The following is a 13,234-nucleotide window of genomic DNA, read 5'->3' on the forward strand; positions in this document are numbered from 1 at the left end:
GACTATGCTTATGTGGAGAGTAATAATTTTATGCAGGATAAGGGCTCTAAAAAGACTTATAGCTCAGCTATTTTGGCTGACAAATTAAAGACTTTAAGACATGAATTGAAGAAGTGGCATGTTAGTATGGCTAAATTGAAACAGATGATCAAGAATTGCAACTCAGTGATTTTATCAATGGATTCTTTGGAGGAGCAGAGGCCTTTGTATGTTGTTGAATTTAATTTCAGGAGAATTGTTAAGGAGCATTTGGATAGCTTACTTCTGGCTGAGTGTAATTACTGGAGGAAACGTTGCACTATTAGGTGGATTCAACTTGGGGAGGATAACACAAAAATTTTTCATGCCATGGCTACTGAAAGATATAGGAGGAATGCTATAGCTATGCTTAGAGATGTAGATGGGAATGAAGTGACTGATCATGATAGTATGGCAGGTTTGTTTTGGAGGGAGTATAAGGAAAGGATGGGCAGATCTGAGTCCATCTCCATGCAATTTGATTTGGAGAGAATTTTGCATAGAGTGGATGGTTTGCAGGAATTAACTAGACCCTTTGAAGAGGCAGAGATGGATGAAATAATTAAGCACATGCCAGCAGATAGGGCTCCTGGGCCTGATGGTTTTAATGGTTTGTTCTTAAAGAAATGTTGGCCTATAGTGAAGTATGACTTTTACAAGCTAGCTGCTGATTTTTATGATGAGACTATTCAGCTAAAGAATATTAATGGCTCTTTCATCACCTTGGTACCTAAGAAGCCTGTCCCAGTACAGGTCAATGATTTCAGACCTATCTCTTTGACTAGTGTGTGTGTGAAGTTTCTTACAAAGCTAGCTGCAAATAGACTCCAAGATAAAATCCTTTCTTGTATACATAAGAATCAATATGGCTTCCTGAGGGGTAGGTCCATTCAAGATTGTTTGGCTTGGTCTTTTGAGTATCTCTTTTTATGCCATGCCTCTAAGAAACCAATCATATTGCTCAAGTTGGATTTTGCTAAAGCTTTTGATACTATTGAGCATGAGGCTATTCTGCAAGTTATGAGGTATAAAGGTTTTAATGATAAATGGATAAATTGGGCTAGAATCATCTTATCCACTGGTACATCTTCTATTTTATTGAATGGTATACCTGGGAAACAGTTTGAGTGCAACAGGGGAGTCAGGCAGGGGGATCCAATATCACCTTTGTTTTATCTCTTTGGTTCTGATCTATTGCAGTCTGTGCTGAATGACTTGGTACAGCAAGGGTTATTATCACTGCCTATTTCTACTAATGACCCAGACTTCCCTATTGTTCAATATGCTGATGACACTTTGCTTGTCTTGCCTGCTGATAAGGATCAGCTGTTGCTCATAAAGGATACTTTGAGAAAGTTCTCATTATCAACTGGGTTAAAAATCAACTTTGACAAGTCTCAGATGCTACCAATTAATGTCCCAGAGGAGTTACTCCAGGAATTGGTGGATACTTTTCAATGTCAGGTGGGTAAAATGCCTTTTACTTACTTGGGCTTACCTGTTGGGACTACTAGACCAACAATCACTGAATTGTCACCTTTGGTGTGTCGTCTTGAGAGGAAGTTAACATCCAGCTCTAGTTTTTTGTCTCAAGGGGCACGTTTGCAGCTGATCAACTCTGCTTTGTCATCTATGCCATTGCATTTTCTGTGCTCCTTGCAGCTGCCTATTGGGCTGACTAATCAATTGGATAGAATTTTAAGACAATGTCTGTGGAGAGATAAGGATGGTATGCCAAAACAGTCTTTGGCTGCATGGGAATTGGTATGTAAACCTAAATTGAAAGGAGGATTGGGGATTGTCAACTTCCAAAAACAGAATGCTGCATTACTCATTAAATTCTTGGATAAGTTCTATAATAGGAAGGAATTGCCTTGGGTTGAGTTGGTATGGTTTGCACACTATCAAGGTAAGGTGCCCCATGAGGAAAAATTGTGTGGTTCCTTTTGGTGGAGAGATGTCATGAAGCAGGTTGATAATTTTAGAGGAGTAGCAGCTATTATTCATGGTAAAGGTGATACTTTATTGTTACAGTGCGATAATTGGAGGGTTAATGGTTCATCATTGCCTTTATGTCAAAGATATCCCAGACTGTTCTCTTATGCCCTCTCCCCAAATGCTTCTTTGGTGGATATGTATCATGAGGAGGATTTGGAGTCAAGGTTCTACTGGCCTTTGTCTATTCAAGCTTACCAGGAGTTGGGGGAGGTCAAGCAAATTTTGCAGGACAATCCTTTGACACAACACAATGATCAGTGGGTTTATATTTGGGGAGAGCATTATGCTTCGGCTAGATTCTACAAGCACATTCATGATCACATACAGGTGCCTAGTGTATATAAATGGCTTTGGAAATCATGTTGTATCATGAAGCACAAGGTGTTTGCCTGGCTGCTGCTATCAGATAGGTTAAATACAAGGGACTTGTTAAAGAGAAGGCATTGGCATGTCACTGAGGATGAGCATTGTGTACTTTGTCCTGGTAGGAATTATGAAGATCGTATTCATCTGTTCTTTGAGTGTAACTTCAGCAGAAGAATATGGAACTATCTACAGATTGAGTGGGTGGGTGCGATGACTTGCAGTGAGGTCTTGAATGGTGCAAGGAAGAGTTTTGCTAAGCCTTTTTCATGGAAGTAGTCATATTGGCTTGTTGGCACATCTGGTTACTTAGAAATGGGAAGATCTTGATCTTTGAGGTTCACTCTTTCACTAAGTGGAAGGGGAAGTTTATTCATGACATCTCTTTGTTGCAATATCGGATTAAAAAGAAGCATAAGGATAGTTTGTTAGACTGGATTAGGTCTCTGTCTTAGAGCCTTTTTTCCTCTGTTGTACATAGTTTTTATTTTGGTGTATGTACATAACTTTCTTTAATTTGGAGTAATAAATTGCTGTGGGGCTGTTGCCTCACAGTCCTGGGTTTCAAAAAAAAAATAATAATAATTTTATGCAGGTAGCTCATGATAAGAATGTTTCATGTGATAGTTATATTGTTGAGTTTGTTCATGATGCTACTGAAAATCTTTATGAGAGAGGACAATATGGTTGTAGGGATTTTCATGTTACTAAAACACCTCTCTTTTTGCTTAAAATCTTGAAGTTGCGCTTGTCTTGTTTTCCTATGCTTATTGCATTTTGCTTACATGACTTGTTTATTTACAAGATTCCTTTTCATAGGAAGTGGGTTAGACTTAAAAGTGTTTCTTATTTGCTTTTGATGCTCTCTTTTGCTTCAACTCTTATTTCTTGCGAGAGCATCATTAAAATTACTGAGCCCATCTTAATGGCTATAAAGAAAGCACTTCTTGGGAGATAACCCATGTTTTTATTTTGCTACTGTTTTGTTGTGTCTTGGAAGTTGTTACTACTGTAGCAACCTCTCATTATCATGTTTATTTCGTTTTTGTGCCAAGTAAAGTCTTTGATAGAAAGTTGATACTATATTTGGATTTCTGCGCAGGAACAGATTTTTAGCTGTCACGAATTTGAGTTGATCTCTCTGTAGGAAACTCGTAAAATGCTGAAAAATTCTTGCGTAATCCTCAGATATGTACGCAACTTTCATTCAACTGGAGCTTTTCCATCTGTGCATGTTAAGTGTCTCGAAAAAATTCGTCTTTACGGACTGTTCTGTTTTGACAGATTCTGCCTTTTATTTCGCATTGCCTCTTTTACTGTGTTGAGTGGATTTCTTTGCTCCATTAAATTTCAGTAGCCTTGGGTAATGTCCAGAAGTGTTGGGAATGATTGTGTCCTTGCTGAACATGTGAATTTTTGATTATGCACTAACCCTCTAATGAGATTGCTTTGAGTTTGGTGTGAAGTAAGTTTTCAAGGATCAAGAGAGGAGGATGATATGATATGATCAAGAAGAGTGAAAAGTCTAAGCTTGGGGATGCCCCCGTGGTTCATCCCTGCATATTTCAAGAAGACTCAAGCGTCTAAGCTTGGGGATGCCCAAGGCATCCCCTTCTTCACCAACAACTTATCAGGTCACCTCTAGTGAAACTATATTTTAATTCCGTCACATCTTATGTGCTTTACTTGGAGCGTCTGTGTGCTTTTATTTTTGTTTTGTTATCTTAGTTCTCTGAATAAATTGGATCCTATCTTGTTTGGGAGAGAGACACGCTCTGCTTTTTTCATTTGAATACTCCTATTCTTCGCTTATATTTGTTGAGTATTCAGTTTTCGCACTGTGTAGCTTCTAGCTCTTGGTTTTCATATATCTCTTGTTCAGAGCTATTAGTTATTTTATAGAAAGTACTCTCTTACTTCACTTATATTTGTTTTGAGAGTTTCTTGCTATTTGGTTGGAAACAAAAAATGCTTCATGTGGTAATTGGTATATTGTCTTGAATAATTTGATACTTGGCAATTGTTTTGAGCTCTCAAGTAGATCATCTTTAAGCTCTTGCATCATGTAGTTTAAACTATTAGTGGAGAACTACCGTAGAGCTTGTTGAAATTTGGTTTGCATGATTGGTCTCTCTAAGGTCTAGATATTTTCTGGTAAAAGTGTTTGAGCAACAAGGAAGACATTGTAGAGTCTTATAATGCTTGCAATATGTTCTTATGTAAATTTTGCTGTACCGGTTCATACTTCTGTTTGCTTCAAACAACCTTGCTAGCCAAAGCCTTGTACTGAGAGGGAATGCTTCTCGTGCATCCAAAACCTTGAGCCAAAACCTATGTCATTTGTATCCACCATAACTACCTACTATGTGGTATTTTTCTGCCATTCCAAGTAAATACTTCATGTGCTACCTTTAAACAATTCAAAACTTTATTACTCCTTATTTGTGTCAATATTTTATAGCTCATGAGGAAGTATGTGGTGTTTTATCTTTCAATCTTGTTGGGCAGACTTTCACCAATGGACTAGTGGCATATACATCCGCTTATCCAATAATTTTGCAAAAAGAGCTGGCAACGGGGTGCCCAGCCCCAATTAATTAACTTTCATTAATAATTCTCTTCACATGTTTTGCCCTGATTTATCAGTAAGCAACTTAATTTTTCAATAGACACTCCTCCATGGTATGTGAAATGTTGGAAGGCACCCGAGGATTCGGTTAGCCATGGTTTGTGAAAGCAAAAGGTTGGGAGGAGTGTCATTTATAAATAAAACTAAAATACATGTGTAAACAAAAGAGAAGAGGGATGATCTACCTTGCTGGTAGAGATAACGTCCTTCATGGGAGCCGCTCTTTGAAAGTCTGTTTGACAAGGGGGTTAGAGTGCCCACTACCATTCGTTGACCACAACAAACACCTCTCAAAACTTTATTTTTTATGCTCTCTATATGATTTCAAAACTTGAAAAGCTCTAGCACATGATTTAATCCCTGCTTCCCTCTGCGAAGGGCCTTTCTTTTACTTTATGTTGAGTCAGTTTACCTATTTCTTTCTATCTTAGAAGCAAACACTTGTGTCAACTGTGTGCATTGATTCTTACATGCTTACTTATTGCACTTATTATATTACTTTGTGTTGACAATTATCCATGAGATATGCATGTTGAAAGTTGAAAGCAATTGTTGAAACTTAAATCTTCCTTTGTGTTGCTTCAAAACCTCTTATTAAGAATCTATTGTTTTATGAGTTAACTCTTATGCGAGACTTTTTGATGCTTGTCTTGAAAGTAGTATTCATGAAATGTTTTTGCTATATGATTCAATTGTTTAGTCATTATCTTTTTGTTAGCAAACTATAGATCATTGCTTTGAGTCACTTCATTCATCTCATATGCTTTACAATAGTATTGATCAAGATTATGTTGGTAGCATGTCACTTCAGAAATTATTCTTTTTATCGTTTACCTACTCGAGGGCGAGTAAGAACTAAGCTTGGGGATGCTTGATACGTCTCCAACGTATCCATAATTTCTTATGTTCCATGCTAGTTTTATGACAATACCTACATGTTTTATATACACTTTATATCATTTTTATGCATTTTCTGGGACTAACCTATTAACAAGATGCCATAGTGCCAGTTCCTGTTTTCTGCTGTGTTTGGTTCCAGGAAAGCTGTTCGGGCAATATTCTCGGAATTCGACGAAACAAAAGCCAAACCTTGTATTTTTCTGAGGGACACACGGAGCCAGAAGGTCAAGCCCGGGGGAGGCCCAGGGCCTCCTCCCCATAGGGCGGCGCGGCCAGGCCCCCAGGCGCGCCGGGGTGTGGGGAGCCCACCTCGGGACTCCACCGACATCGCCCTTCCGCCTATATATTCTCCCAGAAGTAAAAACCCTAGGAGCATCAGTCATATTCCACGAAAAGTTACGTAGCCGCCGCCATCGCGAAGCCAAGTTCGGGGGACAGAAGTCTCTATTCCAGCACACCGTCGGGACGGGGAAGTGCCCCCGGAATCCATCTCCATCGACTCCATCGCCATCTTCATCGCCGCTGCTGACTCCCATGATGAGGAGGGAGTAGTTCTCCCCCGAGGCTGAGGGCTCTACCGGTAGCTATGTGGTTCATCTCTCTCTCCCATGGTGTGATCTTTATATGATCATGAGCTTTGTAATCTAGTTGAATATGTAGATGTTACTCTTGTCTATTATGCACTCTAGAGGTTACTTTAATATGAACTCCGGAGTCACTCTCCACGGTGTGATGGTGACAGTGTGCGCATCGTGTGTTATTCCTTTATGAAGTTGTGGAGCTTGTTTACTCCGGCTTGAGGTGTGCTTTTGTAGCCCTACACAATGAATGGTGTTTGTCATCCAACAAGAGAATGTTTGAGAGTAGCATTTATTTATTCAATTATGTGATCATTGTTGAGAGTGTCCACTAGTGAAAGTATGATCCCTAGGCCTTGTTTCTAAGCATTGAAACACCGTTATCAACAAGTTCTGCTACATGTTCGCTTGCTGCCATTTTTATTTCAGATTGCAATTACTACTTATAATCATCCATATTACTTGTATTTCACTATCTCTTCGCCGAACTAGTGCACCTATACATCTGACAAGTGTATTAGGTGTGTTGGGGACACAAGAGACTTCTTGAATCTTAATTGCAGGGTTGCTTGAGAGGGATATCCTTGACCTCTACCTCCATGAGTTCGATAAACCTTGGGCGATCCACTTAAGGGAAACTTGCTGTTGTTCTACAAACCTCTGCTCTTGGAGGCCTAACACTGTCTACAGGAATAGAAGCGTGCGTAGACATTGTCTACAGGAATAGAAGCGTGCGTAGACATCACACATGAAGACTGAAAGTTTTATTAATCGCCTCTTGTTTAGACGATCCTGGTAAGTCGAAAACTCCAAAACCTGGATCGTCGGCCGCAGCTAAAGTAAGTCTTGTTAAACTATGCCTCATACACATGCAGATGCAGAATGCAGTAACGGCGGTGCCGTATCCCATGTCGTGCAAAACCAAAAAGTAATCGCACGCGCGTGCACATAGGCCACAGACGTTAGGAAGACGAAGTCCGGTCGGTCGATTTCGGCGGCGGGGACCTGCGTGCAGCCGGCGAGCAAGAGGATCTGACAAGTTGGGTTCCAATTTTGCAGGAAGTAAAGATGCAGTAAAACAGTAAACAAGCGATGTTTGCAGTATTTGGAAATGGTGAGAGAAAATAGCTTGCTGGCGTGGGAGGCAATTCTCTGTGGTGTAACTTTTCTATTCGGAAACAAGGCCTAGGGATCCTACTTTCACTAGTGGACACTCTCAACAATGATCACATAAATAAATAACTTCTCTTCCTTTGTACTACATACACTCTTTTGTTGGATAACAAACACCATTCATTGTGTAGGGCTACAAGAGCTCCCTCAAGCCGGAGTTAACAAGCGCCACAACATTCGGTGTTCATATTTAAGTAACCTCTAGAGCATAATAGACCGTTGCAATTTAGACCGAGTACTAACATAGCATACACACTGTCACCTTTAAGCTATGAAAGGGGGAATAGATCACATCAGTACTATCATAGTAATAGTTAACTCCATAATCTACAAGAGATTACAATCATAACCTACGCCAAGAACTACATGATGCACACACCGTCACCTTTACATCATGAAGGAGGAATAGACTACTTTAATAACATCACTAGAGTAGCACATAGATTAATAGTGATACAAAGCTCATCATATGGATCTCATTCGTGCAAGGCAGTTCATGAGATCATTGTATATAGGTACATGAGAGAGAGATTAACCACATAGCTACCGGTAGAGCCCTCAGCCTCGAGGGAGAACTACTCCCTCCTCAGCATAGGAGACAGCAGCGGCGATGAAGATGGCGGTGATGTCGATGGAGATGCCTTCCAGGGGCACTTCCTCGTCCCGGCGGCGTGCCGGAACAGAGACTTCTGTCCCCCGAACTTGGCTTCGCGATGGCGGCGGCTGCGTAACTTTTCTCGTCCCGTGGCTTATTCTCTTAGGGTTTTCGCGACGGAGGCTTTATATAGGCGGAAGGGCAGCCTCGGAGGAGTCCTGGTGGAGCCAGACCATAGGGGGCGCCCCCCTTGGCCGCACCGCCAGGTGGGTTGGGGCCCCAGGGCTCCCCTCTGGTCCCTCTTCGGTGCTCTGGAACCTTCCGTGAAATATAAGATCGTGGGCTTTCGTTTCGTCCAATTCCAAGAATATTTCCTGTGTAAGATTTCTGAAACCAAAAATAGCAGAAAACAGGAACTGGCACTTCGGCATCTCGTTAATAGGTTAGTTCCGGAAAATGCATCAAAACGATATAAAGTGTGAACAAAACATGTAGGTAATGTCATAAAACTAGCATGGAACATAAGAAATTATAGATACGTTGGAGACGTATCAAGCATCCCCAAGCTTAGTTCCTACTCGCCCTCGAGTAGGTAAACGATAACAAGGATAATTTCTTAAGTGTCATGCTACCAACATAATCTTGATCAATACTATTGTAAAGCATATGAGATGAATGAAGTGATTCAAAGCAATGGTAAAGATGATGATTAAACAACTGAATCATATAGCAAAGACTTTTCATGAATAGTACTTTCAAGACAAGCATCAATAAGTCTTGCATAAGAGTTAACTCATAAAGCAATAGATTCAAAGTAGAAGGCATTGAAGCAACACAAAGGATGATTAAGTTTCAGCAATTGCTTTCAACTTGTCACATGTATATCTCATGGATAGTTGTCAACATAAAGTAATATAACAAGTGAAATAAGTAAACATGTAATAATCAATGCACACAGTTGACACAAGTGTTTGCTTCTAAGATAGAAGGAAGTAGGTAAACTGACTCAACATAAAGTAGAAGAATGGCCCTTCGCAGAGGGAAGCATGGATTACTATTTTTGTGCTAGAGCTTTTCATTTTGAAAACATAGAAACAATTTTGTCAACGGTAGTAATAAATCATATGTGTTATGTATAAGACATCCTATAAGTTGCAAGCCTCATGCATAGAATACCAATAGTGCTCGCACCTTGTCCTAATTAGCTTGGATTAACACGGATTATCATTGCATAACATATGTTTCAACCAAGTGTCACAAAGGGGTACCTCTATGCCGCCTATACAGAGGTCTAAGGAGAAAGTTCGCATTGGATTTCTCGCTTTTGATTATTCTCAACTTAGACATCCATACCGGGACAACATAGAAAACAGATAATGGACTCCTCTTTTAATGCTTAAGCATTCAACAACAGATAATATTCTCATAAGAGATTGAGGATTAGTGTCCAAACTGAAACTTCCACCATGATTCATGGCTTTAGTTAGCGGCCCAATGTTCTTCTCTAACAATATGCATACTCAAACCATTTGATCATGAAAATCGCCCTTACTTCAGACAAGACGAACATGCATAGCAACTCACATGATATTCAACAAAGGTGTAAAAGTTGATGGCGTCCCCAGAAACATGGTTACCGCTCAACAAGCAACTTATAAGAAATAAGATACATAGCGACATATTCAATACCACAATAGTTTTTAAGGCTATTTTCCCATGAGCTATGTACTGCAAAGACAAGGAATGGAATTTTAAAGGTAGCACTCAAGTAATTGAAGGAGATATGCCCTACAGGCAATAATAAAGTGGTTATTATTTATATCTTTATGTTTATGATAAATGTTTATATATCATGCTATAATTGTATTAACCGAAACATTAGTACATGTGTGATATGTAGACAACAAAGAAGTCCCTAGTATGCCTCTTAACTAGCTTGTTGATTAATAGATGATTAGTTTCATAATCATGAACATTGGATGTTATTAATAACAAGGTTATATCATTATATGAATGATGTAATGGACACACCCAATTAAGCATAGCATAAGATCTCGTCATTAAGTTATTTGCTATAAAGCTTTCGATACATAGTTACCTAGTCCTTATGACCATGAGATCATGTAAATCACTTATACCGGAAAGGTACTTTGATTACACCAAACGCCACAGCGTAAATGGGTGGTTATAAAGGTGGGATTAAGTATCCGGAAAGTATGAGTTGAGGCATATGGATCAACAGTGGGATTTATCCATCCCAATGACGGATAGATATACTCTGGGCCCTCTCGGTGGAATGTCGTCTAATGTCTTGCAAGCATATGAATAAGTTCATAAGAGACCACATACCACGGTACGAGTAAAGAGTACTTGTCAAGAGACGAGGTTGAACAAGGTATAGAGTGATACCGAAGATCAAACCTCGGACAAGTAAAATATCGCATGACAAAGGGAATTGGTATCGTATGTGAATGGTTCATTCGATCACTAAAGTCATCGTTGAATATGTGGGAGCCATTATGGATCTCCAGATCCCGCTATTGGTTATTGGTCGGAGTGAGTACTCAACCATGTCCGCATAGTTCACGAACCGTAGGGTGACACACTTAAAGTTGGATGTTGAAATGGTAGAACTTGAATATGGAATGGAGTTCGAATATTTGTTCGGAGTCCCGGATGAGATCCCGGACATCACGAGGAGTTCCGGAATGGTCCGGAGAATAAGATTCATATATAGGAAGTCATATTCCAAGTTTGGAAATGATCCGGTGCATTTATGGCAGGTTCTAGAAGGTTCTAGAAAAGTCCGGAAGAAATCATCATGGAAAGTAGAGTCCCGGAGGGACTACACCTTGCATGACCAGCCAACCCTAAAGGGGAGGAGTCCAAGGTGGACTCCTCTAGGGTGGCCGGCCAACCCCCCTCATGGAAAGGGGGAATCCCACCCCTAGTGGGATTCCCACCTTGGGTAGGTTTCCCTACATATGGGAGGTTTCATTTTTGGGGTCTTATTCGAAGACTTGGATACCAACACTTGGGGATTTCCACCTATATAATGAGGAGGAGAGGGAGGGGGCTGCCCACTCTTGGCCGCACCACCTAGGGCTGCCCTTGGCCGGCGCCCTAGCCTCCCCCTCTCTCCCCAAACCCTAGCGGTCTCTCTCCTCCACCACATCCCGCACGCTTAAGCGAAGCTCCGCCGGATTTCTCCACCACCACCGACACCACGCCGTCGTGCTGTCGGATTCAAGAGGAGCTACTACTTCCGCTGCCCGCTGGAACGGGGAGGTGGACGTCGTCTTCATCAACAACCGAACGTGTGACCGAGTACAGAGGTGCTGCCCGTTCGTGGCACCGGAAGCGATCGTGATCAAGATCTTCTACGCGCTTTTGCAAGCGGCAAGTGAACGTCTACCGCAGCAACAAGAGCCTCATCTTGTAGGCTTTGGAATCTCTTCAAGGGTGAGACTCGATACCCCCTCGTTGCTACCGTCTTCTAGATTGCATCTTGGCTTGGATTGCGTGTTCGCGGTAGGAAAATTTTTGTTTTCTATGCAACGTTATCCTACAGTGGTATCAGAGCCGTGTCTATGCATAGATGGTTGCACGAGTAGAACACAATGGTTTGTGGGCGTTGATGCTTATGTTGTCTTTAGTTTGAGTACTTTGCATCTTTGTGGCATAGTGGGATGAAGCGGCTCGGGCTAACTTTACATATCCGCGTTCATGAGATTTGCTCCACGCTCGACATGCAACTTGTATTGCATAAGTGGCTTTGCGGGTGTCTGTCTCTCCTACTATAGTGAAGATTCAATTACTCTTCTATTGACAACACTAGTATCACCGTTGTGGTTCATGTTCGTAGGTAGATTAGATCTTACTCGAAAACCCTAAACCACGTAAAATATGCAAACCAAATTAGAGACGTCTAACTTGTTTTTGCAGGGTTTGGTGATGTGATATGGCCATAATGTGATGATGAATATGTATGAGATGATCATTATTATATTGTGGCAACCGGCAGGAGCCTTATGGTTGTCTTTAAATTTCATGTTGAGTAGTATTTCAAAGTAGTTGTAATAGTTGCTACATGAGGTGAACAACCATGAAGACGGCGCCATAAACCTTGGCCTTCTGCCGACGATGATGGAGATCATGCCCGTTGATGATGAAGATCATGTCCGTGCTTTGGAGATGAAGATCAAAGGCGCAAAGACAAAAGGGCCATATCATATCACATATGAATTGCATGTGATGTTAATCCTTTATGCATCTTATTTTGCTTAGATCGCGACGGTAGCATTATAAGATGATCCCTCACATTAATATCAAGATAATAAAGTGTTCTCCCCTCGTATGCACCGTTGCCAAGGTTCGTCGTTTCGAAGCATCTCGTGATGATCGGATGTGATAGACTCAACGTTCATATACAACGGGTGTAAGCCATGTTGCACACGCGGAATACTTGGTTTTGCTTGACGAGCCTAGCATGTACAGACATGGCCTCGGGACAACGGAAACCGAAAGGTTGAACACGAGTCATATGGATGATATGATCAACATGTTGATGTTCACCATTGAAGCTACATCATCTCACGTGATGATAGGTTTTGGTGTAGTGGATGTGGATTGTGTACCACTTAACAACTATGAGGGATGTTGTATTAAGTGGGAGTTCATTAGTAATTAAATTAAAACATGAACTAATTATCATAAACATAGTCTGAGTAGTATTTTAAATTAATTTTGTAGTATTGGCATCCGTTTTCTATCATGCGCTAAGTCTTGTAATTGAGATAGAAATACTGTTAAAATCTGACAAGTAACTTTACGGATTGGTACCGTATTGTTAAAGAATCAAGAAATGATTAAGTCCTATTGCAAACTTTTAGTAAACCTCACATTGTTGATTCAGAGAGCTATGGTTTCAATTAGTACCTAAAGTTATCTTGTCTCCGTGAAACTTGAAGTTCAAATCTG

At 40.7% G+C, this 13,234-nt stretch overlaps 1 protein-coding gene across 1 annotated transcript; it reads left to right on the forward strand.

The window, feature by feature from the left end:
* The first annotated feature begins 348 nt into the window (after positions 1 to 348).
* LOC139835753 (uncharacterized) lies at positions 349 to 1,901 on the forward strand. The gene is made up of 4 exons (XM_071825617.1): positions 349 to 771; positions 1,219 to 1,482; positions 1,681 to 1,782; positions 1,881 to 1,901. The coding sequence occupies exons 1-4, from the start codon at positions 349 to 351 to the stop codon at positions 1,899 to 1,901; spliced, it is 810 nt and encodes a 269-aa protein (XP_071681718.1).
* Positions 1,902 to 13,234: the final 11,333 nt, after the last annotated feature.

This window comes from Lolium perenne, chromosome 2 (genome assembly GCF_019359855.2).
Source record: "Lolium perenne isolate Kyuss_39 chromosome 2, Kyuss_2.0, whole genome shotgun sequence".
NCBI classification, from domain to species: Eukaryota; Viridiplantae; Streptophyta; class Magnoliopsida; order Poales; family Poaceae; genus Lolium; species Lolium perenne.

Bases quoted from the DNA above. Each gene is read 5' to 3' on its own strand.
- LOC139835753 (XM_071825617.1), top strand. From the start codon at position 349: ATGGCTACTGAAAGATATAGGAGGAATGCTATAGCTATGCTTAGAGAT. The intron at 1,483-1,680 runs GTGGGTAAAATG...TGCTCCTTGCAG, and splicing joins TGGATACTTTTCAATGTCAG to CTGCCTATTGGGCTGACTAA. The intron at 1,783-1,880 runs GTATGTAAACCT...GTTCTATAATAG, and splicing joins CTTTGGCTGCATGGGAATTG to GAAGGAATTGCCTTGGGTTG.